Source organism: Phodopus roborovskii, unplaced genomic scaffold, assembly GCF_943737965.1.
Source record: "Phodopus roborovskii unplaced genomic scaffold, PHOROB, whole genome shotgun sequence".
In the NCBI taxonomy this organism is placed as follows: domain Eukaryota; kingdom Metazoa; phylum Chordata; class Mammalia; order Rodentia; family Cricetidae; genus Phodopus; species Phodopus roborovskii.
Window position 1 is genome coordinate 592,814 of NW_026126543.1, and position 26,787 is coordinate 619,600.

General features: G+C 39.7%; 1 protein-coding gene across 15 annotated transcripts in view; it reads right to left on the minus strand.

Moving 5' to 3' along the window:
* Trpm3 (transient receptor potential cation channel subfamily M member 3) overlaps window positions 1–26,787 on the minus strand; it is a 484,509-nt gene that overhangs the window by 154,759 nt on the left and 302,963 nt on the right. For all 15 annotated transcript variants that reach the window (XM_051200144.1, XM_051200151.1, XM_051200140.1 and 12 more), the window contains one exon: window positions 11,861–11,984. In XM_051200144.1, coding sequence (XP_051056101.1) covers window positions 11,861–11,984 — 124 coding nt within the window. The remainder of the gene's footprint in view (window positions 1–11,860; window positions 11,985–26,787) is intronic.

The following is a 26,787-nucleotide window of genomic DNA, read 5'->3' on the forward strand; positions in this document are numbered from 1 at the left end:
ACAACATTACCTTCAAGTTCCCTTTTTTCTTTCATTAAGTATTGTGAGAGCATAGGAATATTGGGCATGGTGTTTTCATTATTTTCAAAGGAATTTTAGCCTGCAACATGGGGGCAGAGGGCATGTAAGAATGCCAAACATCAAGGGAGCCCTTTCTTTCCATGAATCTCAAATTTGAAAACAAAGTGGGTTCTTTAAAATGACTCTAACTTGTCTGTACTTGTCAGTTAGAATCTGTAACTTGCAGAAAGATGGTCTTGGTTTAAGATTAATTGTAACAAACTAAGGAAATGACAGTGTATCTGTTATTTAGTATCATTGAGAATTTGTTATTAATACTATCACAGCAAACTTTATTTTAGTGTCAAATAAGATAATTTGAAATGCTGTTTGTTAAATATAAAGTGATATACAAAAAACATTGCCATCAGTTGCAATAAAATATTTTTGAGTGCTTATTGTGTTCTTTGCATATGTTAGTTCATTTAATCCTCATCTCATGATTTAGGTATTGTCACTTCACTTTTCTGGAAGATGAAGCAAGGGCCTGAGGACCCATTCCCAAATCATTTGGCCAGCGTTAAAAGCATTTCATGGAGGAGCTGAGATTTAAGTAGGCAAACAATTCTCAGGCCTGCATCACCTTTATTCCTAAAACAGTGATATTTCAATTGCCTAAGAGTTTCAGAACCTCTGAAAACATATCAGCAACTCCTAGTGTGTTGGCTCTCACTTTTTCAAGACTTAAAATATTAATTCTGTGTATGACCTGTGTGGGTATGTGGATGTGAGATGGAGTGACAGGTGATTGTGAGCCACCCTGTGTAGTGCTGGGAACCTAACCCAGGGCTTCTGCAAGAGCATCATGCATTCTCCACCAATGACCCATCTCTCCAGCCTCAGTAGATGTTTTCTAAGAAGCTGTGCCCTTCTGTCCCACAGGCAGCGAGAGCCTATAACTTGTATTTGGTGTTTGGAATACAAATTTAACTGAAGGCAGGCTTGTCAATCTTTAGGTGTACATCTCACCTAACTGATACATCCCAGTGCCCAGAAGTAGGATCTTGCTTAACAGACTGTGTTTTCAGCTTTCCCAGCTTTCTTTAAAGGGAACACTCAGGTATTAGCTGGTGCAATCAAATTAACCCACCCTCTGCTCCTTTAAATAGAGTGCTAGTTTCTGAGCATGCTCTCTCTGTGCCTTGCTCTCCCCATACACCACAGGATGGAGGACTATTTCTGAATTTATCACACCCACTTTGCCCAGGATTTGTAAGTAAAAAAAATACCTGAACTAGTTTTCTATTGCAGTGCTGTGTTGAGTTTGTGCCTTTTGTGTGAAGAAAGATGAGCTGTTCCTGGGTATGCTTTCTCCTGGGATGCCAGATGGAGTAAGGTGGGAAAGTCACAAGATCTGGTTCCTAGTAGAAGATCTAAGTCAGGCAACAACCACTAAGCATAGCTTCCCAATATGAATACTTTTTTCACAGAAGGGACCCTGCCATCAACAGCATCTGTCTGCATAAACTGTTTTGTGTGTTGGGATTCCTTCACACAGGGCAAACTGCTAGCTAGGCCTCCGACCCTCCACCAGGTAAAAGTACCCTATTTAAGACCCACACTAGATGCCCATCCCCCTTCATTTCTCTTCAGGACAGGCCAGGTAGCTGCTCTCATATTGGAAGCCCAACTTAGCGAGGGGCTTTCAAAACATTCTCTAACTCATTGAAAGTGTTTGAACTTAAGTTATTAAGGTGAAGTTCAGATAAGATTTAAGTAGTTCAGGGATAGTTCATTATCTGTCTTAAGAAAAAAAATTCTCATTTCTTCTCAAACTATGTATACTGGTCTGAAGCTTGATCCATGACTGAAGACTCTTGTCTGGATGATGAAAAGTTTCTTCTCGTGGCCATAAGACGCTTATGGGGTGTGTCTAGTCATGGGAGTTACATAAAGCTTGTAGAAGACCATTGACTTGAGCTGAGTGTTTTTGAACAGGCCTCCAAAGATGAAATCAGTATGAATATGATTACAGCAAATGAGTTTTGCCTGGTTTCAGGAGGTACTATAGCGTATGAACATAATTAGTTGTTCATTGAGTTGTAATCAATTGAGTGGCTGACTGACCAAGGTGTAGTCAATTAAGTTTTCTGTGCCTGGTGTCTGTTAGCCTAAGATTGTGAACAGATGTGCTGAAGGGTAGTCAGTGATTTTCCCTATTTGTGAGACCTTGTTTATTTTTCTTTAGACAAGCATACTAAGATTAATTAGTCTAAGGAACTTTCTCCTCTGCAATCATTTGATAGAAGATGTAGAGTAGGAACTTGAGTGATAGCCTGCCCCAGCATCAGGTAGCAGGAACAGCTACTCAGAGTCATAGTGTGGGTCCTATGATTTTGCTACACCTGAGGACAGTGGGTAAGTACCCTCAATTTTTATGGATTTGTGTGTAGAGTGTTAAGCTTTGATTTAGATGATTTGTTTGGAAGTCACAACAAACTGGCTTGCATTCTGTAGGAGAGGCCGTAGGTGTCTGGGTCAGACACAAAGCTACAGTGTGAAGTAGCCAAGTGATAGGAAGTCATGGGTGTTCTGAATTTCAAGGAGTCTTGGACTTCATTGCCTACTCTAGGGTAGTTTTTGCTGAGGAGGAACATGGGACCCTGTGGCAGACACTATGGGTCACTTTATGGCATATGAGAGCTTACCACCTCCTGGGGTTTAGTTGTGTTGCTTAGGTAAAGCTGAAACTACATTGAGTCCAGCATCTGGAACATTCCAGTTTGGAACTTCAATGAATTTCATGGATGAAAATTTCTAGAACCTATGCTTTATTTTTAAGAGAACTGGGAGGAAATAGAGAACCAGAAATAATTTGGAATTTCAGTGGTTACAATTTGAAAAACTAATTTTGTGCCAATGATTGTGCATAAGGCTAAATTGCCATACAAAAGTGATGAGATGGTTTTTCTAGGGTGGGGGAGGAGGTGGTCATGGGGTGAAGGCAATGTTTCCCTATAAAGCCCAGGCTGGACCTGCAATCTTGCCTCAGCCTTCTATGTGTTGGGATGAGATACATTAAAACAAAACAGGCACGGAAAAACTTCAAGAGGACTAAATGATCAAAACACATTATAGAAATCCATCCCTCAGGTCACTAAAGCTATCAGCTTGGAAGTGGAGAGAGGTGAGAAGCGTTCTAATTTGGCATGGAAGATGCTTGGCCTGACCTGTCTGTTAGGAATTCTGCTCTGAGGTCAGTCTGTTCAGAAAACACAAGGGAGAGAAGGGAGTGAGCCTATTTTTACCACCCTCCCTTTTTTAAGGATTTTATTTATTATGTATACAACATTCTGCCTCCATATATATATCTGCACACCAGAAGAGGGCACCAGATCTCATTACAGATGGCTGTGAGCCATCCTGTGGTTGCTGGGAATTGAACTCAGGACCTCTGGAAGAGCAGACAGTGCTTTTAACCTCTGAGCCATCTCTCCAGCAACCCCCTCCCCTTGAGTTCTATTTTAGTGAAAGAGGCTGTGAAGAGGGACATATCCCATTACACATTGTGGGGAGGGCAAGGGAAAACCATTGGAAGTGTTTCCAGTGGAGAAGGCAAAAGGTTTGGTGTCTATATAGTAAATCCTATCTTTGCAAAGGGTCTGTTGACTCACTCCCTTGCTGAAGTCAGAGAACTTGTGTGAGTGTTGGAGGAAGTGTATCTTCAGAGTAAACAGACTAGGGCAGTGGTTCTCAACCTTCCTAATGCTGTGACCCTTTAATACAGTTTCTCATGTTGTGACCACCAACCATGAAATTATTTTGCTACTACTTTATAACTGTAATTTTGCCACTATTATGAATCATCCCTATTGTGACTCACTGAATAACTATAATGACACTAATAAACTGAATGCATCCTAGGAGCCACACACTTTACTAACACTCTTTAAACTTGCCGATTCTTAACTCTCCCAACAATATGGGGGAGGAAGTACTGATGGTTCCTGGGAATATTCACATGATGCTGAGGCTTCAATCTTCCAGGCTACACTAACCACTCTTGTTAATGATATAAGAGTCTTGCATGTGTCTAATTTTGTAAGCAATAGGCATTTGGGAATTTGAGTTTATTTCCCAAGAGAGGGGACTGCTTTAAAGATTATGCTTGCTTGACTTTAATGAATCTATGAAAGGAAGGATAAAGTTGCCCTCATTTTCCTATACAGAGAGATTTGTGCTTGAATGCCAGCACCATCTTCTGCCCTCACAGAAACAGTTACTTTCACTGCATGGGATGATGATGGCATTTGGATATCTGGAGACACATCTATAAGGCATAGACAAATCTTATCTAGTGTCTAGGGGAGATTTATCATCCCTAGAGGCCAGGACTCTTTTGTAGAGCACAGGAAGACATGTAACATCTGGATATATCTTAGCTTTGCATTTTTTTGGGGATATTGGACTTGAAGAGGACTCAGAGAATCCTTAATCTTCTAGTAGATTGATGTTTGCTTTACTAAGTTTGGAAAAAAATCAAAATGTGGTCTGGATCAAAATGCAATAAAACAGATTGCAGAACCCAATGAGATTATGGTCACTCTGTTTTAAAGCTGAGATCCTGAGGATCAGTGTTGGTTAAGCCACTGCAGTGATGAAGCCAGGATGGAATTCAGGTTTGCCTGCTTCTGGAGCTCGCTCCTTATTGTCACCAGATTAGATGGTTGTCCACAGGTGAACAAACTCAAACAGATGGCCCCAGTCAAATCTAGGTCAGAAACTAAATCTGCAACTCCCCAAGGAGACGTGCTTTTGTTAGCAAAGATCTTATGAACTACATGGATTCCAAGCATTATTCCCAACCTGAGGGTTTTCATTCAGTAATCCAGTAAACAAACATTTGCTGAATATCTGCGTATGTATATTCTGTGGCACTATGTACAATTAGATATGAGTGAGTCTAATGGAAAAATGAATAAAATGTGGATTTGCATCTTAAGAATGTATATACTTATATGTATTCTTATATATGTCTATATAACTATAGATATTATATATGAATATATGATAATGAAGGTAAAGATAAAGGATTTAAGAATTAAATGTGTTTTACTTGTGTGTATGAGAGTGAAAGAGAGAGGAAGAGAGAGATGAGAGAGAGGAAGGGGGAGAGGAGGGGAACAAGAAAAGCAGGAGGAAGAGGTAAGGGAAGATCTGGTGATGACTATGGTAAACAGAATGAAAACATGTAGGGGATTAGGAAATGAAAACAAGTAAGATGTCAGGAAACATAAAGAATGAAAGGATTTTCAGACTGAACTATAGGAAAGCATCACCATCATTTATATTCAAATGAGTGGTACAATTCCCTCTGTATGTCAGCAAGGAGAACCTGGCATTATTATAGCAAGGAGCCAGCACAACTCCATCTGTTGAAGTTCTGTTAATGGCTTGGTTTTCTGTTCAGAATGGCTTTAGTTTTACAGGGTTGTTGAAGAACAAAAGCATATAGAGTGTGCCTGGTTCACAAAACATTAAATAGTCTCTACTCTTTATGGAAATTTGCCAATCCATGCAGTGTATAGGTAGGGATAATAGACCACCAACCAGGCTTTCATGGATCAGTGGTGGTCAGTGCAAGAAAGCATGAGAGTCTGAGCGAGGGTGTAGAATGCAGATGATGAGACTGGGTATTTGTGCATTCAAACCTGGTCTTATTGCGGCAGAAGTTATAATAGCAAACAAAAGGAAAAGAATCACGGACCCATCTGTGATAAACATCCCCTTATGGAGCTGGGAAGGAAAGGGTGGAAAATGGAAAGCAAAAGTGAATTTAAGAAGTGCAAAGAAAAGGGAAAATAGAGAGTCTAAATTAGACCCATAGAAGTTTCAGAGTTAAGAGAAAATTCAATGCCAAGTATTTCAGAGAAGTGTCTGAAAAGGAAACAAAATGGTGATCTAACGTCCTTGTTTCCATTTACTCTAGTAACACATTGTTTTTAGCTTTAGTTTTTGAGAATTTCATACATGAACACCACAGCTACATCCCTCTTAAGCATCCTTCCTGCCTCTTACCAGAATATTTTTTATTTCCTTGCTTTACTTTCCCACCCTACCCAAGGGAGTCTATGATGCTAATGAAGTATTACAGCTTCAGCTGCTCTGAGTAGACTATCGACCTAGCCCATCAGTTGAGCTTATCTGATTGTGTATCTGTTATGTTCTAAGTTAAAGGTAGATATAATGTGCCCTTCCCCATATTTACTAGCAGATAATCTTTATAATTGCTGTGCTCTGATATTTGTGACCTGGCCTCCATATTTTGTGTATTGAATCTTAGTCACAGGCATGATGGTATCACCAAGTGGGGTGCTTTTGAACTTATCCAGTCATAGAGGCTTCACCCTCATGAATGGGATTAGTGTCCTCAGAAATATGTTCTGAAGAAGCTTGCTTGCCCTTTCCCATCCTGTGGAGGCTCATCAAGAAGCCACCATATATGAGAAAGTCCCTACTAGATCCCCTGTCTTCTGGTACCTTGCTCTGAAATTTACCACCTTTCAGAACTTTGGGCAATGAACTTGGTTTAATAAGCCACTTACTAAGGTGCAGTCTAAATCAAGGTTGGACAGTAGTCCTTAGATGCTTTTTATCTGATAATGTTTAGGGAAAAATTGGTTAATTTTCACTCCTGTCTATCTTAATTTGATAAACTGGATAAATGACCCAATACCATTTCACTGTTATTGATTTTAGAACCATTGTTGCATATGAGAACTGGCTAGTTCTCCAATATACAACCGAAAACCAAATTAAATCATTGGTCAGCTACATTATTCTCAAAACTGTAGGTTAGGAGTAAGAAATAATAGTCGTGTAATTACTACAATTTTTGAAGCTTTTACTTAAAATTATGTGATGAAGTGGGAAAACTGGATAGTCCTCTAGATTTCAAGATAAGAATACAATTCAGATCCCCCCCACCATGTTATAACTCCCAATCAAGTAGTTCTAGAAAGTCATCTTGGACACAGCAGTAAATGAACTTGAAATCATTAAACTTTTACTTAATTTTTATCTTCTAACATAAATATGGAGTCACATTTTGCCTTTATGGGGAAAATCCGGTATTTGAATGCTTTGAAAAAAATGTCATGAACAAAATGTAGTTGTTCCTGATGTAAACTCAATAGGTAATTATTAAAATCAACCTCATAGGCTCACTCTCCTGTCACTGCTATCGGTTCTTATTTAAAACACAGGCTATGTAATCCAGGCTATCACAAAGACTGCTAGAGGGTACACATAGTAAACTGTGTAAGGGACCCAATGTGGGCAATGATGCAGACCAACTTCCACCACAAGCAGCTTAGAAACGGGCTTCAAGGCAACTGTAATCTATTCCCTGCCCTTTCCTGTTGGAATTGTACTCAGCAGTTATGAGATGTCACAACTGGATGCTCTTAGCTGCATATGATTTGAACAAGTGCGAATGACAGCAGAAAGAATGGTTTGTTTTGATTAAGGGAACAGGAGATGTGGGAACCCTGAATTACTCGATGGAAGGCAAGGTGATAAAGGGAAGTGATCATGTGGTAATGACATGCCCAGCTGCATCCAGAATAAAAAGTACATTAGTTTAGACATAGTGAAGATAGCCAAGGAAAGGGATGACAAAATCTGAACCAAACTCTCAAAAGGTGAAGGTTGGAGCATGTGCAGAAGACTTAGAGGAAGAGAGAAAGGTTTTCTTCCCAAGATCAGGAGAAACAAGCTACATTGTCTTAGTGAAGAAGGTGAGAATAGAGGCTACTGAAATCAGGTAAAATAGGCAAACACAAGAGACAGTGATGATAGAACACCAAGACAACTTGGCAATTACTTGCTGGGGTGTTGGCAGTGTTGGCAGAAAAAGGGAGGAGCTGAAACTCATAGGACTGAGGAAAGGATGTGACAGCAGAAGGATAGGGCATTACAGAGATGGAGGAGTGGGCTTTTTAGGCAATTGGAGAGACTGATGTTTCCAGACTTTGAAAAATTGAAATAACAATGGGAAACCAAGCAAGGCATCCAAAACAAGTTTCAATTATGCTTGTGGAGACAGAGAGAGGTTAAGGCCAGAAACACACTTTTATGAATAACATCCAAACAGGTTATTGTTGAAACCAGCAAGAGGTGTGAGTTATTTTCAAGAAATAGGGAGCACTATATGAAATACTTAAAAGAGGCTCAGCAGGTGAGACTGTCTCATTGACTGAATAAAATGTAGAAGAAGTTTATTTAGGGCAAACAGCACATGCAAACAGGCTAAGCTTACTATATTAGCTCTATTTAAATGGTAATAAAAATTAAAGCTATATATCATGCAAAATGCACCTAACAGTAAAAAAGAAAAGATTGGAAATGGAAAGAAAAAAGGCATGGGTGCTTTCATTTCTGGGGAAGTGTGAAGTTAGAGAAGCTGATGTAGTTGTATTGATACCAGATGAGCTGAAATGCAAGACAGAGACATTGTCAGGAATGAATAAGATGTTGAAGAATGGCAGATAAGGATTCGCTAGGAAATACAGCCAATTGTAAAATCTTATGAGCCTAGGAACACAATCTCAAAACACATAAAGGAAAAATTTGACAGAATTTCAAGGAGAAATTGATGCAATTTCCCAGGGTAGAAGATTTTAAATTCTCTTAAAAATGGTACAAAGGATTTTTTTATTTAACTTATTATTTTACATGTCGATCCCAGTCCCCCCTCCCTCCCTCCTTCCCCCCTCGCTCTCTCCCTTTTATCCTCTCTGCCCTCTTTGACTCCAAAATTTAAGTTCAAGGACAAGTTACTGGGGAAAAGGATTTCTATTTTTGTTTCCACAGAAAATGAAAAGCTGTGGATTCCTTCCAGACTAATGTGGTTTGATCAAGCCAGACTGCCTGAAACAGAGTACGAGGTGATCCTACATTCAAAACAGCTGGACAAAGCAGCCTTGCAGACTACAGTCAGGATTTCTTTTTCTTAGAATCCCCCATGACAGCGCTCCTTACCAGCAGGAAGTAGTTTGGAAAGAGCAAGGCTCAAATTCCCAAATATTGTCTATAAATGTTTGTTTTCATTTAAATGGACTTGGTTATATAAAATAAATAAATAAAAAATAATACAAAAAGGAAAAAATGATACAAAGGGAAAAAAACTTCACACGGTGTGGCTTCAATGGGTGAAAGGCACAAGAAAGGGAAGGGAAGGAGAAGACAAAAAGGGAAGAAGAAATAAAAGTTTAAGGATGAATGGAAAACGGTGCTCTTTGCAAAGCGGGAATAAAGGTGGAATCCCATAGAAGATTATTGTTAAAAGTAAAAGCTAGCACCCTTCGTAGTGCTAGATCACAGAGGAAGTAGGATATGAGGGTGTATGGGGCCTGTGTTGGGAGAACCATTTTAGAATAACCCCTCCTCTGATACCAGATAAAAAAGGTAGAAGCATAGATGAGGATATTTTGCGATGAAGGGGAAACAAATTGGCAAGTTTATGAGCCTTGATGTATCTCAAAGACAGGCCTCTGTTGAATATGAGGAGATGAGTCGTTAGTACATTTGCTGTTACCGTCTAGTAATGTCCATGCATGCAGATTTGACAATATAACTTTACAATTCATGTGTGAGCAGAGGGCAAAATAGCTGGCAATCCTGGTGTGGGTGGGGGGGTTTCTTGGTGTGGGTGGGGGGAGGTATTATTTTCTTACAAGGTGACATATTTTGAGTAAGCAGAGGAGATGAATTTCAAGAACTATATGAAGCTAGTAGAATGTATAGTTCCTCTGAGATGATGCCAACAGGGCTGCCCCAACTACTAGAACATCATGGACCTATCTACATATGTGTTAGAATGTACAGGACTGCCTCACCTAACAGAGTCATCTACACATGTGTCTCTAGTGCTGCTCTTTACTGTGCGAGCTAACTGGCTGTGGCCAGGAGCATGATGTTGCATTAGCCATAGAACTGGAGCTTTAGCTGAATTGGTTAGATTTGCCTTAGAATTATGTCTCATGGAGCTTTTAAAGGCAATCAGAGGGCAGCTGAAGTATAAGAAACAAGACGTGTTTTCATCTCAAAGTCTCTTTTTTGTTCTGTATTCCATGTTGCAGTCTGATGAGTTGGGATTGCTTTATACCAAGACCCTCCCAACTGGCTCTTCTGGACTGTATGTGGACACCTTACCTCTAAATGAGGTGATGCCCCAATTTACTCTTCTGCTTTGACAAAAAGAAAAAAAAAACATTACCCTCTGTTCCCCTCATTTGTAAAGCATCTAATACTGTCCACACTGTTCCTCAGAAATGGAAATCATTAAATTAAGTACGACTTCATGAATCCTTAATGTTTCTGCTCATATGTGGAGAGATGAGCACTTACTGCTTGCTCAGAATAAATTTCCTTAGTATGGAGCTGGGAGTGTTACACATTTATTTTGTCTAGAAATGCACTCAACCATTTCCTCAGTGTTTATGATGAGATGACAATTATCCAGCAGAATCCTACAGGACAGTCTCATAAAACACCCTGACAAAGTCCATCCAATATCATTTAATTTTATAACCTCTCATGGCTCCTATGTTTTCTAGAACTGCCTTTGTAGGAAATTGCAAGGCTACTGAAAAATCCTAGTCATGGTGAGGGTTTCTCATTAGCCATTAGCTTTGGCATCTAAACACTTTTGGAACTCAGAAGCAGTCTCATGTCTCATGGAAGGACAAATATGGCGGTCTCATGGCCATAGGCTCTAACTGCTTGTTTATTCTCCCTATATCAGACAGCAGGGTATGCACTTGGACATATAATTAGATATTCAGGAATTAGAGGTGCCTCCACTTTCTCTGTTCTCATCCCAAACCTGGAAGTTCTGGAAGCCTTGACTAACAAGGGTGTGCAGATGTCTTCTAAGAATGCCTTGCTTACTGAACATGTTATTTCATCTAAACATTTGGTTGCTTTCATTGCCAGCTCAGTTGGCCTTTGAGAATATTTTCTTTCCTAAGAGCCTAATGGGAATCTTCCCAAAGTGGGAAATTTACTCTGTCAGTTTGGATGAGACAACTGCTGAATAAAATACCTCCCACAGTGACTGACCATCACTGGTTTTGCATCTCATTTACTCACTCTTTACTCACCAAGTGAGTCTCAACTTCCTCAAGTGCAAGGTAAATGCACCATTTGTTTCTCTTATTGGGAGAGCTGTAGAGATCACCTGTGTTAATAGACAGGAAGACTCATCTTTTTGCCCGGATCCTTAGCATTAGCTCACATGGTTTCTCTACACCTTGCCAGACTGTCTCTGGTTATTCCACATCTGTAGGACACTTTAAACTGACCAAAGAAACTTTTAAGCAGCATCTAGACAGCACTACAGGAACTTCACACAGATGTTCCAGAGCTTCTGAGGTACTCCATCTATTTTATATCTGTACTATTTAACATATTAACTTGGATGCAATGTCATTAAAGATTCAGTGACACAAAACATCCAGTGACTCTCAGCTTACAAGCAAAGTGGAACCCCACCCCTATGAGAGGCTCAACTGAACATTCCTAGGAGGAAACTGATTTTATATTCTCCTTGGTTCATTTGGTTGAGATAATCTGAAATATTTGGATGAACTGAAAATGGGAAATATGTGGGAAACCTGGCTACCCACACTGCACACACACACTTCATTAGAGCCAACAGTGAAAACTCCATGAGTTCTAGAGCCAGTGGAAGCTCTGGAAGACTATGAAAGCAAGGTCAGGAGAAGAGAAAGACACAGGATTGAAGCCAACATTTGGGAACATGGAGAGTGTCCTTCCATCTACGGGGCTGACATACCAGTTCCTTCTTCTTCATGCATTCCATGAGGATGATGAACAGATGCTGAGCTTGGGTACGAGTGTACGTGAAAGTCTTCTGTATTGTCACCAAGAGCTGGTCCCTCAAAGATTCATTGATAAGTCTGCAATGGAAACCAAGGTCAGTCAGGTCAACACAACTACTATACAGTGTGTGTGTGTGTGTGTGTGTGTGTGTGTGTGTGTGTGGTTGTGCTTATGGTGTGAGTGTATTATAGTTTATCTTATTTACACATAATTGCTCATAGTTGATAGGGTTGTATTTGAATACATTAGGGACTACAGAATAATAAAATCAAGGTATTTACCACATCTAGCACCTTATATATTTATCATTTCTTTGCAGTGATAACACTCAAAACTCTTCTAGCTATTTCAAAATATCCAATGCGGTATTTTTTTTTTAAATCATAGTCACTCTACAGTGCATTGGAACATTATGAAATACAAACAATTACTGAGGATTTATTTTTTAACCAAGTTACTTCTTCCTATGTTTTCTCCACAATATCTGTTGTTTTGAATGTGAAAATTTACAAAGAAGTGCATTTAAAAATAAACCCATGTCTCAGAACCTCACAGGGTGAAATAGGAAGTAGACTTAGTTACTTGCCGCCATTTTTCCTTACCCATAGCCATAAGTTTAGTGGCTACTACTTCAAATTCTTTTATTTGTGGCTATTTACTTCAAATTATTTATTAATTGCATTATGTACATTTTGGAAAGGGTTTTCTGTGTCATTTCCCCAAAACTGTAATATTATAACTAATTACTGGAAGAAAAGTTACATCTAAGCAACATAATTTTTGGCATCAATGTAATATATGGACATCAGTAAAATGCGTATCGTACGAACATGAGGATTGGAGTTTGATCCCTAGTACCCCTGTAAAAGCCACATATGGCACACACCTTGTAGTCCCAGTACTGGGGAGGCAGACACAGAAGAATCCCTGTGGGTCCCTAACTGTCTAAGTAGCTAACCAGTGAGTTCTAGGTCCCAATGTGAGACTTTCTACAAAATGAAGAAGGTTAGGTAGCTCCTCAGGAGTGACACTCCAGGTTGACTTCTGGCTTTCACATACACATGCATGTATACATAGACACTCATGTGCACATGTAATTCCCTGCAGAAACAGGCACCCCCCCCACAAGTGGAAAAGGGAGTTAGATTACTACTTTAAGAATTTTAAAATTTATTTTAAACCTTAAAAAGAGGTTTTACTTTTGTTTTTCTAGTGAACTAAAGTGTGATCAATAGGAAGCAACATTTCCAAAGTTCAGTACTGCTTACTTCAGCATGCCCAATCAGTGCACACTCAGACTCCAGCATACCCAATCAGTGCATATTCAGACTCCACCATGCCCAATCAGTGCATATTCAGACTCCACCATACCCAAATCAGTGCACACTCAGACTCTAGCACACCCAATAAGTGCACACTCAGACTCCAGCACACCCAATCAGTGCACACCGAGGTCTCAGCTACTACATCTTAACTCCTCTCAGCAGTCTGGTGAGAAAAGCATCTGTCAGCCTCCAAATGGCAAGGGCGTGAAAATGTGTTTTGCTCTGAGGAGATAGCTGTTCAAAATCAGGAGGATAAAACTCTTCTTGAAGACACTGGTAAAATAATATTTTCTGCCTATAATTTGTACATTTTATAAGTTACACATTTCTTTCATGATTGGAAGTATCAGCAACTCCTAGATAAGATAGAAAGAATATTATTTCATTTGATGCCAGTAGAAACCCCATAGGTAAAAGATTTTTTTTCTAATTTTGAGAGCATGGATTTTAGCCAGACTGAGCCAAAAACTTAGACCCACACAGCCAGTAAGCAATCCCAGGAACCGAATGCTGTGCTCCACACCATTGCCTCTCTTCACTGCTGTGGCTACTACAGCAGACAGCTGTGAGATTTCCTTCCATAGGCCAGCAGGCCAAGCATCTTGAGAATGCCTTTCTATCAGTGGACTGATATGCCCTGGATATGCATGGTTCCCATGAGCACAGAGGGTTGCTCACTGTGGTACCCTTCCTTTGAGAAAAGTGTAAGTCCAAGGATCCTGAAAGTTCTTTGTCTGAGGATCAGAAGGTTGGGTCACCTCACATTCACTCCTCCCTCAGGAAGAATGGTGTACATTATTAGAGAAAAGGGAGCTTGGATGAGGATGAGAAGGGACATCCCAAATATTCTCTTGATATTAAGTAATGCTGGATGGATGACTCAGCAGTCTTAGCATCAAATCAGCTTGAAATCACCCATCTGTCTGTCCATTGATCCATCCACCCATCCACCTATCCATCCACCCACCTATCCATCATTCACTTATTTAGAAAATTTTTATGGATGTCTCCTTGGTGGTAGGCACTGTGGTATGTGCTAGGGATATATGGATATATGTAGTATGGTCACTCTCAGCCTCCAGTGGAGTAGAAAGACATGAATTAGGCATTCATCCACAATTCTCAGTGTAGGAAAGTAGAGGAGCTTGTGAGAGTGACCTAGAGAAACCTGAGGAGATGGAGCTTTACCTGACACCTACAGGGAAGGAGCACTAGAAAGGGTTGAAGGTGATAAGGGTGGGAAAGAATAGACAACATGACATGAAGAGGCTTGGTTTGGAGAACAGAGAAAAGGGTATTATGGGTGGAGCTTGTGAGCACTGTAGTTTAGATACAAAATGTCCCCTAAAGGTCTCTCTGATAAAGGTGTGGCCTCAGTTTAGTGCTAGTGGGAGGTGGCAACATCTCAGAGAAGTGGTTTGAGTGACAATGTCCCTTACAGGCTCAGTTGTCTGCCAGTTGGTCCCCAGTTGGTGCCTGTTTGGGTAGGTTTAATGGTCATGGGCTTGCTAGAGGAAGTATGTTACTGGGGCTGGATTTTGCGATATCAAGAAGCCACATCCTACATGCTCTCTCTGCTTCCTGCTTGTGACTTAAGCTGTGAGCTTTCAGTTTCAGCTCCTGCTGCCATGTTGTCTGTCTAATGCCTCCTCCATGCCATGATGGACTCTTAGCACTTTGCAACTGTAAGCCCCAAATAAACTCTTTTCTTCTATAAGTTGTCTTGGTCCTGGTGTTTTATTGTAGCACAGAAAAGTAGCTAATATGGAAGCATTGTTTAACAGAAGGTTTTGAAATGCTGGGAATGCACCCTCAAAAGGATCCAGGCTGTTTTTCATGTCCCAGCTGGGAGGTTAGATGGCTTTGTTCTGTTTTATATCCCTGCTAAGATCTGTCACCACACCAATGGACCAATTATTTATACATTCAACTACGCAAAACTGTGACTCCCCAAATCCTTTCTTCCCCTACAAGGTAAAGTTGTTAACAATAACTAAAAACTATTGTGTAGAACAAAATAAAAAGATGAGGTACAGAGAGTGTTAGCCATCACAAGATCATGGAGGCCTTTGGAGACTATGCTAGAGTTTATTTAGTTTTTGACATACAGTCTTGCTATATACCCAGGCTAGCTTCAAATTCACAATTCTCCTGCGTTTACCTTCAAAGTGCTAGAATTACAGACAAGTGCCACCATGTCTTGTGAGATCTGTGGCTTTGTCTCTACAGTGGTGAGAAGTGTTTCAGCAGGAGAGAGAGACCCATTTATATTTATGGTGCTAATTAATTCTCCTAAGACTCAAGGCTTGAACAGTCACACCTGGTCATATGTCTACTTGACAGGCAACCCAAGAGGGTAAGTCCAGAGAGTTCTGCAACATCAGATTGGCTTCAGAAGGGATTTTTCTGATTAGCCACTTGATAGGTCCAATCATTCATCAGCAGGTGTTTAATTTTGATAACAACTCAAAATTTGTTCTCTGCTGCCAGCCATCTGTAATGAAATCTGAATTCCCCGATGTTATTAACTGTTTGAGAGAGCTGTCTATCACTTCCATCCAGTCTACCAGTTTGTGAATTAAAGAATGATGTATGATTGACTTAGCCACAGCTTTCACTAGCTAGGTGAGCTTAAAGACTCAGCCAAGAGTTTTATTGTTTTGAGTCCTATTTGGCTCAATCAAGTAGCAAGAAAAAACATACAATGGGAACAACAGGTTGCAGCTACAAAGCAGAGAGGCTCATCACTGATGGAACAGGGAAGATGGAGGAGAGATCCATCACACATGGAATAGAGATGATTGGGAAAGCAAAAGTGACTTGGTCCATATGAAACATCATGTCATATTTGCTAAACTCCAACTCTGCTTCATTTTTTCCTCCACATCCTTCTCAGTACATCAAAAGAAAGTATTATTGGTGCTGTGTCTCTACTGTTAAAAGCTCCCCATTGTTGCCCCTTTCTCCTCTTAACAGAGAAATAGCACATTTGAAGCTCATATGTCTTTGGCTGGAGAGGTTTAATGACATTGTTTTAAGAGCAATCCTATATTACACTTCCTGTATTCATAGAACCTCCTGGTTTACCATACTCCATGGGAGATATGGGAAAATAATCCATGTGAGGCAGGCAGGTGGTCTATTTATGCAGAGGAAGAAACTGGTAAAGGTGCTGGAGGGATCTGTCACATATCCTGGTGACATCATTGTCTGGGCTGAGTCTGTTCATTTCACTCTTGTCCCATGATGCCAGTTCTGCTATGTCTTCTATCACATTGTTATTCAGTTTCCTAATCATGTGCATCACAGGGAGATATGTAAACTCAGTGATTAAAGAAAACTTTTCCTTTATATATGTGTGTTTATGCATATATGTATAATGGACAGACAGACAGACGGACAGAGATAGATGGAGAGAGGAGGGGGAGAATGGGAAAATGAGAAGGTTGGAAGTATTCTGAGTGGCTTAGGGAAGATGAGTCTAAGTGGGGTCTGGTAAAAGAAGATACTGCCAGAGCATTTGGTAGCGTGCAGGCTTTGCTGGCTTTAGACTCTCCTCTGGGTGCCTCTTTGCTGAGTTTCTATCCCCTGTTTGTGACAATGGTTCACTCTGTTTCCCCAACTTATTTCATGAATACACATTTAGTGTCCCCGAGAAACCTGCTTTCTTGAAATTCTGATTTCTTTTTACTTATTCCCATTTTTACCATGATATTTGAACATCAATGGATTTAGAGTCAGCCCCTTGTTAGATTTCTTTTTATGGCACTAGAGTAGTGATTGAAAGCTTCTTGACATCAAAACATGGTTGTAATATTACATGAAACTGTAGCTTTAGAACTGGGTCTATGACAGAGCCCTTATTTATAGAAACCACTAATTTGTGGCTCCATTTATGTCAGGGTTATTTTGGGTACACCTCAAACTAGTGGGTTTTTGTGACTGAGGAAAAAAATCTCTGCACTGTGACTCTTGTGGTTCAATTTAAATGCTGCATGCATGATCTGTAGCTTTTTTTTTTTCAGACGAGTTACAGAGTAATTTAAAATAGGTCAGTGTTTACCCAGGGCTCAGGATAGCCAGCAACATGCCCCATACTTTGCAATTAGTATTTTTTTCAAATGTTGGGAATCCAGCCCACATGTAGAAATTCTTCTCCCAGAATAAATGTAATTATCTGCAACGTTAGATTTTTGTTCTTAGATTTGAAAATTAAAAAAAAAAAAGGATCTAGAATTCAGTGAAACTCCAAGAGCTAATCTTAGGTTAATTAACAGCTTTCGAGGAGAGCGGTCCTCCGGAGACCCCTGCAGATGCTGTGAGATGCTGCAGACACAGTGTGAGAAATTTTACTTATATAAATAAAACTGCGAATAACCACATTTGGTACTAAAAGACATCATTTCCAATGGCATCTCTAGTTTACTAAAGAAAACAGACATTTTGTCCTGTATTTGAAGCCAATGCAAATGCCTAAATGGTATATAAAGGACACCCAAAATTGTCTTTGAATTCGGTCATAGAGAATGGCAGTCTCTGATCGCCCATCTTCCCTTTATTTTCCCTGTTCTCCTATTTTTGATAAAAGCTAGCACTTTCTTTCAAATGCTATACCTCTTTTGCCATAAGTAATGACATGGCTCATATGTATAGGATGGACAGCCTTTACTAGGCTCTCAACTGCTGGCTGTGTGATCTTAAGGCCTACTTAGCCCTTATTTATCCCTTTCATATATGTATATAGCATGGAAGTGATAAAAGTGTTTTTTGGAGACATGAATTGAATGAGTCCACCTCATAAAGGGCCTGGTGTGTGGCTGACTATGTGAGCATTTGCTGTAGAAGGGCCTGTGATGGCAGGAGGGAGAGAGAGAGAGAGAGAGAGAGAGAGAGAGAGAGAGAGAGAGAGAGAGAGAGAGAGAGAGAGAGAGAGAGAGGACAAAAAAGAGGGAGCCATTACAGGATTGAAGAGAAAACTGAACCTAAAGAAATGTTCAGAGGCCTACAAGACTGACCCCAACTAACAATTTGAGCAACAGTGGAAAGGCTACCATAAATGTCCTTCCCTGATAATGAGATCAACGACTAACTTATCCACCATCATGAAGCCCTCATCTAGTACCAGATGGAAACAGAGGCAGACACCCACAACTAAACACTGAGCTGAACTAGAATCAAGATGCAGAGAGGGAGAACAAGACCAGGTTTCAGAAACACATAGAGACAGCTGACCTGAACAAGGAGAAGCTAATGGGCCCCCAGACTGATAGCTGGGGATCCATCATGGGATTGACTAAGACCCCCTGAACATGTGTCTCAGTTAGAAGGCCTGGGAAGTCTAAGGGACCTCATACAGTGGAACCAGGATGTATTCCTGTGTACGAAAGGACTTTGCGGGCACATCCCCCATGGAGGGATACTCCTTTAACCTAGAGACAGGAGAGAAATCCTAGTCCCTACTCCAAATGACTTGACAGATTTAGATGGCCTCTCCTGGATGGCATCACCCTCCATGTGGGGTGATGGGAGGGGAGGGTGGAGGGGGTGCATGTAAGGGTGGGAAAGAGGGGAAGAGGGAGGGAGGGAGGGAGGGAGGAAGGAAAAAGGAAGAGGGAACTGGGATTGATAATGTAAAATAAAAAAAATACAAAAGAAGAATTATAATTTCTCAAAGAGAAGTAATTTTCCCACTTGAGAGAAATTAAGGAGCTGCAGTGCTTTCTTTCTTTTGGGAAATTGAGGTGTTTAGATTTATGGAAGCTTAATTAAAATGGAGCTTTGCCAACACCCCACACAGTCATTCTCATGTTCATCTTCCCATTCATTCACTCATTCCACAAATCCCATTACTGTCATGCTTTCTTAAGAGTGGGTTGAGAGCTGAGTACCACTCAATCTTAGCATCAAGGGGCTAGTAGTGTTATTCCCTCTTAAGTAGCCGATGTGGTTAAGAACCGTGTGTCCTTAAAAGTAACCACCTAAGCACTCACACATATTTTCAAAATACTGCTGCTTAGTTCTGTGTATACAGCCTTCAACCTTTTCCTTTTGATTAAGGGCTTATCTGCATTTACTTGGTACTCATGGTGTACCTGAGTATTGCTTTTAGACTTTGTCACCTAGCCCGAATCCATTTTCTAGGGATAGCATTCTCATACTTTTATTCCTGTCAAAAGCTGTATGTAATGGACAGTTGCATTAAAATCTGTGTGTGCTTTGGGGGAGCTTTAAATGAACAGGGCAAGTCATCAAACTTGTTTCTCTGAGGGTCTTTATTTCATATTGGGGTCTGCTTGGGGTGATAAGGCAACAATAGCACCTGCAGCCTTTAGTAGCCGGTTAGAAATTCCAGCACAGAGAGATCAGAATTCCTGAAATACTGTCCCAGCTCACCTCATCCTCCATGAACCTTGGCTTGGGTCTGTCCTATCTTACTCAGCTGGAATAGAAGGACTGACAATTGGTTTCTTCCCTATCTTCGCCAGGCCACCCTCCATGGTATTGGTTAAATGGCTTTTCTACAGAGGGATCTTGTTCTAGAACACTCTTTTTAAAAATTTTATGATACTTTTTAAAATTACATTTGAAACAAGCTTGTTTTACATGTCAACCCCAGTTCCCACACCCTCCCCTCCTCTCCTGTCTGCCCAGTGCCCCCTATCCCATCCCCTTTCTGCTCTCCAGGGAGGGTGAGGCCTTCTATGGGGAATCTTCAAAGTCTGTCATATCATTTGGAGCAGGACCTAGGCCCTCCCCATGTGTCTAGGTGGAGAGAGTATCCCTCTATGTGGAATGGGTTCCCAAAGTCCATTAGAACACTCTTAAAATTCTGTAATAGTTCCCCATCACCATCCAGATGTATGTCATTTTAGACTATCTGTGGTCTGTCCCCTAACCTAGGCTCTCTTCTGACTCCCTTATATATTTCCCATGAAAGTGGAACCTCCCAAGCCAATTGGCCTCTTGTATGCCTCTGTGCCCTTGAATATTATCTACTGTACAGAATAGTCTTGTCTCCTAAACTCTCTAGTCAAAGCTTGTTTAACCACAGCTGAAACTACTTCCTGTGTGAAAATCTCTGATTACTACTTGCTAGATACTATAGGAGAAGATAACTTGATTCTCATAATGCTTAGGGCAGTTATTCATAATAATGCTTACCATCTGAAGATACTCAGCATTTCAGGGATACCAAGGTGATTTCCCAGATACAGAGCTTAGCAACTTTGGTAACCGGAAGTAATTTTATCACATGGATTTCAACACAGTAAGTATACATAATAAATAATTGGTAGAAGATATAGTGATGTAGTCAAAAGACTTCAATATAGTGCCTCTCATTGGAATCTATTCCCTTTCTTTCCTTCTGAGGACTCTGAAATAAATCATGTAGCTCTATCATTATTATTCTATTCATTTGTTAACAGATCTAGTATATGTCCTGAAAGCTAATGTCTTTATGTTAAAAGGTCATGTGTGAAAAATACCTAGAATTATCCCTGACACTTTTGTTTTTGTGTTGATACCATAACTTTGTGCACCCCACATGCACCTTAGAAAGTACTGTTTTATTATTACCCATGTATTTAACTTTGCTAGACTCTAAGCTTCACAAGGGTAGGGCATTTTGTTCTTTTGGCTCCCTTGTGTGTTTTCGCCAGTGTCTGGGTAGTTCTCAAATGAATATAGTTCTCAAATGAATAACTAATATTGAATGACATATGAAACAACACAGGGAATCAATCAGAATTCAAGCATTTCTAGTTGGTAAAAACTCATGGCTAAATGAAGAACTGTGGTATTCAGTGTGGCTATCATTAGCTGTGAGGGACCATTTATGTTAATTACAATTTAATTCGATTTCATAGCCATAAGCCAAGTGCTCAGGGCTTGTCTGTCTAGTGGATGACAGAGGCAGGTACTACCATCCCAAGAAGTTCTGTTGGACAGCATTGCTCTTGAGGTTAACAGCATTGTCAAATGTTCTCTCTTGGGCTATGACTAGGGCTAAGGCTGGGGCTAGGGCTAGCAGGATATTTAAATATAAAACTCCGAACAGTGCTGGCTTAGTGTGTGTCATTTTCTCTCCTCCTTTGCCTGTGGCTATGAGTATGCCAAAGAGTGAAAAGGAAGCATTCCAAGGAATACAGCAACCACCACATGGTCAGGCAGATTTTTCTGCCAAAACTGCAAGTCAAGCAATATACTCTGAGTTTGTTCCAAGTAAAACCACATGATCAATGAATGCCACATGTAGCCAGGCTAGGAGGACAGTTAGGATTTTATTGTTTTAGGCCCTGCATCAAAGTCACAATCAGAACTTGTTTAAGGAGTATATGGACTCCCTGGGGAGGTCAAGCTGTGAACATATCTCCAATGGATATACATTACATGTTGGCTCCAGATTTATTCAGAGGAGAAGTTAACTAGCATGTGAGAGAAGAAAGCTGGATGCATTCTACTTTCTTGTCTGAAATAACTCAGATCTGGGGCAAGCAAGATAAGCCTTCTGCAGTCACTGGGCCATCTTCCTAGGATACAATATGGTATGAGTGTTAAGAGTATAATTCCAGTTGAGTCTGCCTGGGCAGACCATAGTGCTACTAGGAGAAAGTTAGCAAATGACATGACCCTTTCATCCTATGTTTCCTCATTTCTACAGTGGGATAAATACCACCATTATATTACAAAATAATATATTTAGATCAAGTTTTTGCTCATAGAAGCTTTGCAGTGATATATAAGAGATACATTCATACTTATAGATTTGATTAACTCCAGTGTGTCAAGGATATTGTTGGAGATAGGGCAGAGGGGCTGGAGAAGAGAAATGCTATGTTATATCTCTAAGTAGTTTGCCAGATTACTCCTTCTCACCCTAAATTTCTTCTGAAAACAGGTTAATAGATATGGGTTGATAATTAAGAGAGAGAGCTAGCCAATAAGAAGCCAGAGCCACCAACCAAACAGTTTATAATTAAGATAAACCTCTGTGTGTTTATTTGGGACTAAAGGGTTGCAAGGCCAGATGGGACAGAAACTACTGTCTACAATGCTCTCTCTTTGTGGTACCTTCTGCCACCTCAAGACTCAGTAAGATTACATTGAAAACTATTTGTTATATTTGTTTACATGAGATTGCATAAACAATCCTGAAGGAAAATTATGTTCTCCATAATACCCTTAGTATTTATGGTATCATTACCTAAACAATTACTAAAAACTACCCAAAGATTCGGATTTATATATAAAGATTTAAGTACTTATACATAATTATATGTGAGTAAATATTATGTTACTCACTTTACTAAATTTGTTACACGTGATGCATTGAATTTAAGTATAGAAATAAAATGTAACTACACATGCACACACATACATGCACACAAATGCACACGCATGCACACACATACAATACTAGTATACAAACTCAAAGAATTTCTCTCCTTGAGCACTTATAGTAGTTTATGCTTATTGTTCACACTCTCAGGGGCCTGAAGCAGGAGGATTTAAGCTCAAGGTCAGTAACAAACAGTCTCCTCTGCCAGTTTCTTTCGTTTCATTTGGATTGAATCTTTTTTTCAGGGTTGTTGCACAGAGAGGACTGACTATTTTTTCTTCTACCATCTAGGCCAATCCTTATTAAACACAGAGTTGATCAAAAGGGGGGAAAAGGAGAAGATTGATTATATGGGCGTTTAGAGATAATTGTCAAATCATAGAACTCTTGTTGGAGATGTCCTACTCAGTGTTTTATCTTGTTCTGTTTAAGCACCTTTTTTTCCTTTTCAGAGCCCACATGACCCTGCAGTCATGTGTTTCAATATTTGTTACAGTGTGTCTGAGAGCCAGGGAGGACTATGCCTTGATCATCTCCCAACAGTTCTGTGCACACAGTTGGTACTCTACAAATGGTGTTTAGAGAAGTAACAGTAAAAGCACTTCTAATCTTTGTCTTTGATGTTTCTATATTCTTTCAAGAAAAATGAGAAAGAATCAGTTTGACAGTTCTTACAGAAAGTTCTAGAAAAGAGATGAGGCAGAGGAAATTAATGAAAACTAAAATGTACACTTGGAATCAGCTTAGTTGACATCAGTTTCTTTCTTTCTTACTTGACATTCCAATTATGTCTATTTCATGCTGGGGTGCAGGCCATCCAGGTCAATTACTTTCTGTAGAAAGTAATACAGAAAAATGATAGGGCTTTGACATCCTTCAATGTGAGCAGAATTTCTAGAACAGCAGGAGTAAACATTTGTGATCATTGCACAGAATGACAGGCCCCAGGGAATACTGACTACTCCTAGGTTCATAATACACCTGATTTTCTGATGACTTTCTCTTGTCTTTGGACCTATGATATGTATTTGGAGAGAAACAAGAGTTCTTGCTGAAATCTGCAGTCATAAATGGGAAACCATGCAATGTAGTTTCCCCTTTTCATAGCTAATTAATGTTCTCATGCTTTCACCCTAGCTCAACAAAAATATATTTTCAATAAAAAGCAATGGCTAATATCAAGGAAAACAAAAACAAGCAAAAGAACCCATGAGAATTCTTATTAAGTTCTCTTTAAGCATAAAAGTCTCAGAATATTTTTAACACACACACACACACACACACACACACACACACACCCTACAGTATTCCACACAATTTTCATACCACACCCACCCCATACCAACCCCCATCCCAAATCACATACACTTTCTACATCCATCACACCCTCACTTCTTCTCTTCCTCCATACCACACCTCTACCCCTCCACACACACCACACACACCCCACACACCACACACACCACACATATCATCTCACACCCATCACCCCCACCTCTTCATACCACACACACACACACACACACACACACACACACTTCCTTACACCCATCACACCAGTCACACCCATCACTCCCCACCATACCCACTCTCTTACCCTTCCACAGACCCCATACTACATAGCACACCATTTTTTTTCTTCTTCTACTACCAAGAGTAAGACTGTGCATTTAATCCCAACATCTGGGAGGCAGAGGCAGGCAGATCTCTGTGAGTTCAAGGCCAGCCTGGTCTACAGAGGGAGTTCCAGGATAGCCAAGGCTATGTAGAGAAGTAGAGAAACTCAGTCTCAAAAAGGTCAAAAAAAAAAAAAAAAAAAAAAAAAAAAAAGAGACTGCTCACATGTTCTTCAAAGTCAACCCTAATTAAAATGCCACCAGAGTTTTAGAATGTGAATATGTCTCACTAATAATTTCCTAATAGTCATGAACAAATTATTAAAATATTTCAAGGAATTTTTGTTTTGTTTTGTTTTGTTTTGTTTTCCGTTTGGGATACTTGCTGGTTCTGCCTCTTTTCCAGTATCTAAAATGTAGTACATCCAGGTGATAAGTTTTGAGCAAAAACTCCACAGTAAGTATAAGCACTGGTAATAAAATGGTGATGGATGAGGGGCATTGACTCAGAGCACCCATGGACTCAGATGAAATTTTCATGCTGACACTGTTCATTGTCAGGTACTTGTTCCCATGTGTGACACATGAAGGGGTGAGGTCACATTTCTCTGCAGCTTGAGACCTCGAGGTTGATAGTTATCAGACCAAGGCATGTCTGATTTCAGCATCAGGAAGCTGCACCCTGAAAGGTGTTCCAGGCACCAGGCAATGCTGTTCATCTGCTTAGTCAGACATCAGAAAGCAAAGTCATTGTACTTAACCCTAGATAATTAAATCTAACAATTTCTGGCAGTATTAATATATGTGATTGTGGGGTTTTGTCATTTGCCATTAAGAAGAAAGCTTTGATAATATTTCCAGGGCAATGGGATTAATTATGGAAAGTGCTTCCTGATTCACTCTGAACTATGACAGGTAAACAGAAAGCCCATTGTGACAATAAAGGAAATATGGACCTTGGCCATTTCTTCCAGGTACCACATGTCACAGAACAGATAGGGAAGAAAAAGATGAAATGTAGTATTTAAATTGATCCTCGGCACCTCACACTGAAAGAGCATTTAATTGTGATTGTCTTCTAAGTATGTCCAAACCCATTTGTACTCTAGTAGACATGGTCTATCTGTTTCCATCTCAAGCAATCTCATTCAGGGGAGATACTCAGTTTGCCAATTATAATTCACTTTCAAAGTGATTCTTTTCCAATTCATAGTCTCTTTCCAATTCATGTTCTTGGAAAGGAACTCAATGACAAGCTAGAAAGGTCACAATGTAAAGGGAGAAAAGGTCATCACTTTAAGATTTTAAAATGTAAAGCAAATAGCTGAATACACACTCTCACCGTCCTTATAGTGCTATCATTTAACAACCCATAAATGAAATTAACTTTAAACATATGAACCCCCAAATAAAACAAATCAGTAAAATTAATGTAGACTGAAATAAAACCTTTATAATTAGGATGTGTATACTCCGTATGTAAATTTTATTTGGAAAGAAATGCATTTACTTATATAGGTTTGCTTATATAAATATGTATGTACATATTATGTAGTAGAATGTTCAATTCCATTGGATTTTCAAAAAAATCAAAGAACAACTCCTTTCTTGGTAATGAAGGCTAGCCAAACCAGTGCTTTCCTTTCCTTTCCTTTCCTTTCCTTTCCTTTCCTTTCCTTTCCTTTCCTTTCCTTCCTTCCATCCTTCCTCCCTCCCTCTCTCCCTCCTTCTCTCCCTCCCTCCCTTCCTCCCTTCCTTCTTTTCTTTCTTCTGTACACTGCTACAAAATAATGTCCTTTGGAAATGACTTTAAATTGCATGCGACTGTGTGGTTAAATAATTTCTTATCAAGCTAAATAGGCATGACTAATCCTGGCAGTCATTCAAGTGAGACACAGAGACATTATGGCTTCATTTCTTCATGATAAATTTACCACTGATTTCATAAGAATGTAGGGTTTTATCATAGCACTGTGCATAGCATCTCTCTCTGTATTGACAAACATATCTGTGTATTTTAAGCACTGTAATAATCTTGGAACAATTTTAAAGTTTAAAGACACCTTGAAATAGATATATTTAATTTTTGCCTCTGTTTTAATTATGTGGGTGACTTCAAATTCTTTGATAACTTCCCATGGTTCACATGTTTATATTGATGTTATATAGATTGGGAATTTTATACACTTAGACTATAAAATAGTTTGAACTAAAAATTCCAATTAAAGTTAGAGGTACAAGGTCCTTTTTAGTCTTAATTTAGGGATGTATGTATGATGGTCTAGGTAAGGATAGGGATGGCTATATGATAGTCTAGGTGAGGATGAGAAAGGAATCATAACTTGGAAACAAGATGATAACCAAGAATGTACTACTTTTGTATGCTAGGAAACATATAATTTAAACATTTAAATAAAATTATTGAAAAAAAAGATGAGTAACTTTTGTGCACCTGAAGTTTAAAGGAGTCATTGAGGCCCTTCATAGGCAGGACAAAAACATGCACCATGAAACACACTCCAATCAGTTTTGCTAATAACCTAGATGGAAAGCTAGTCTGAGCTCATGGGCTGTGCAGGCTTGGACAAAGTATTTAACT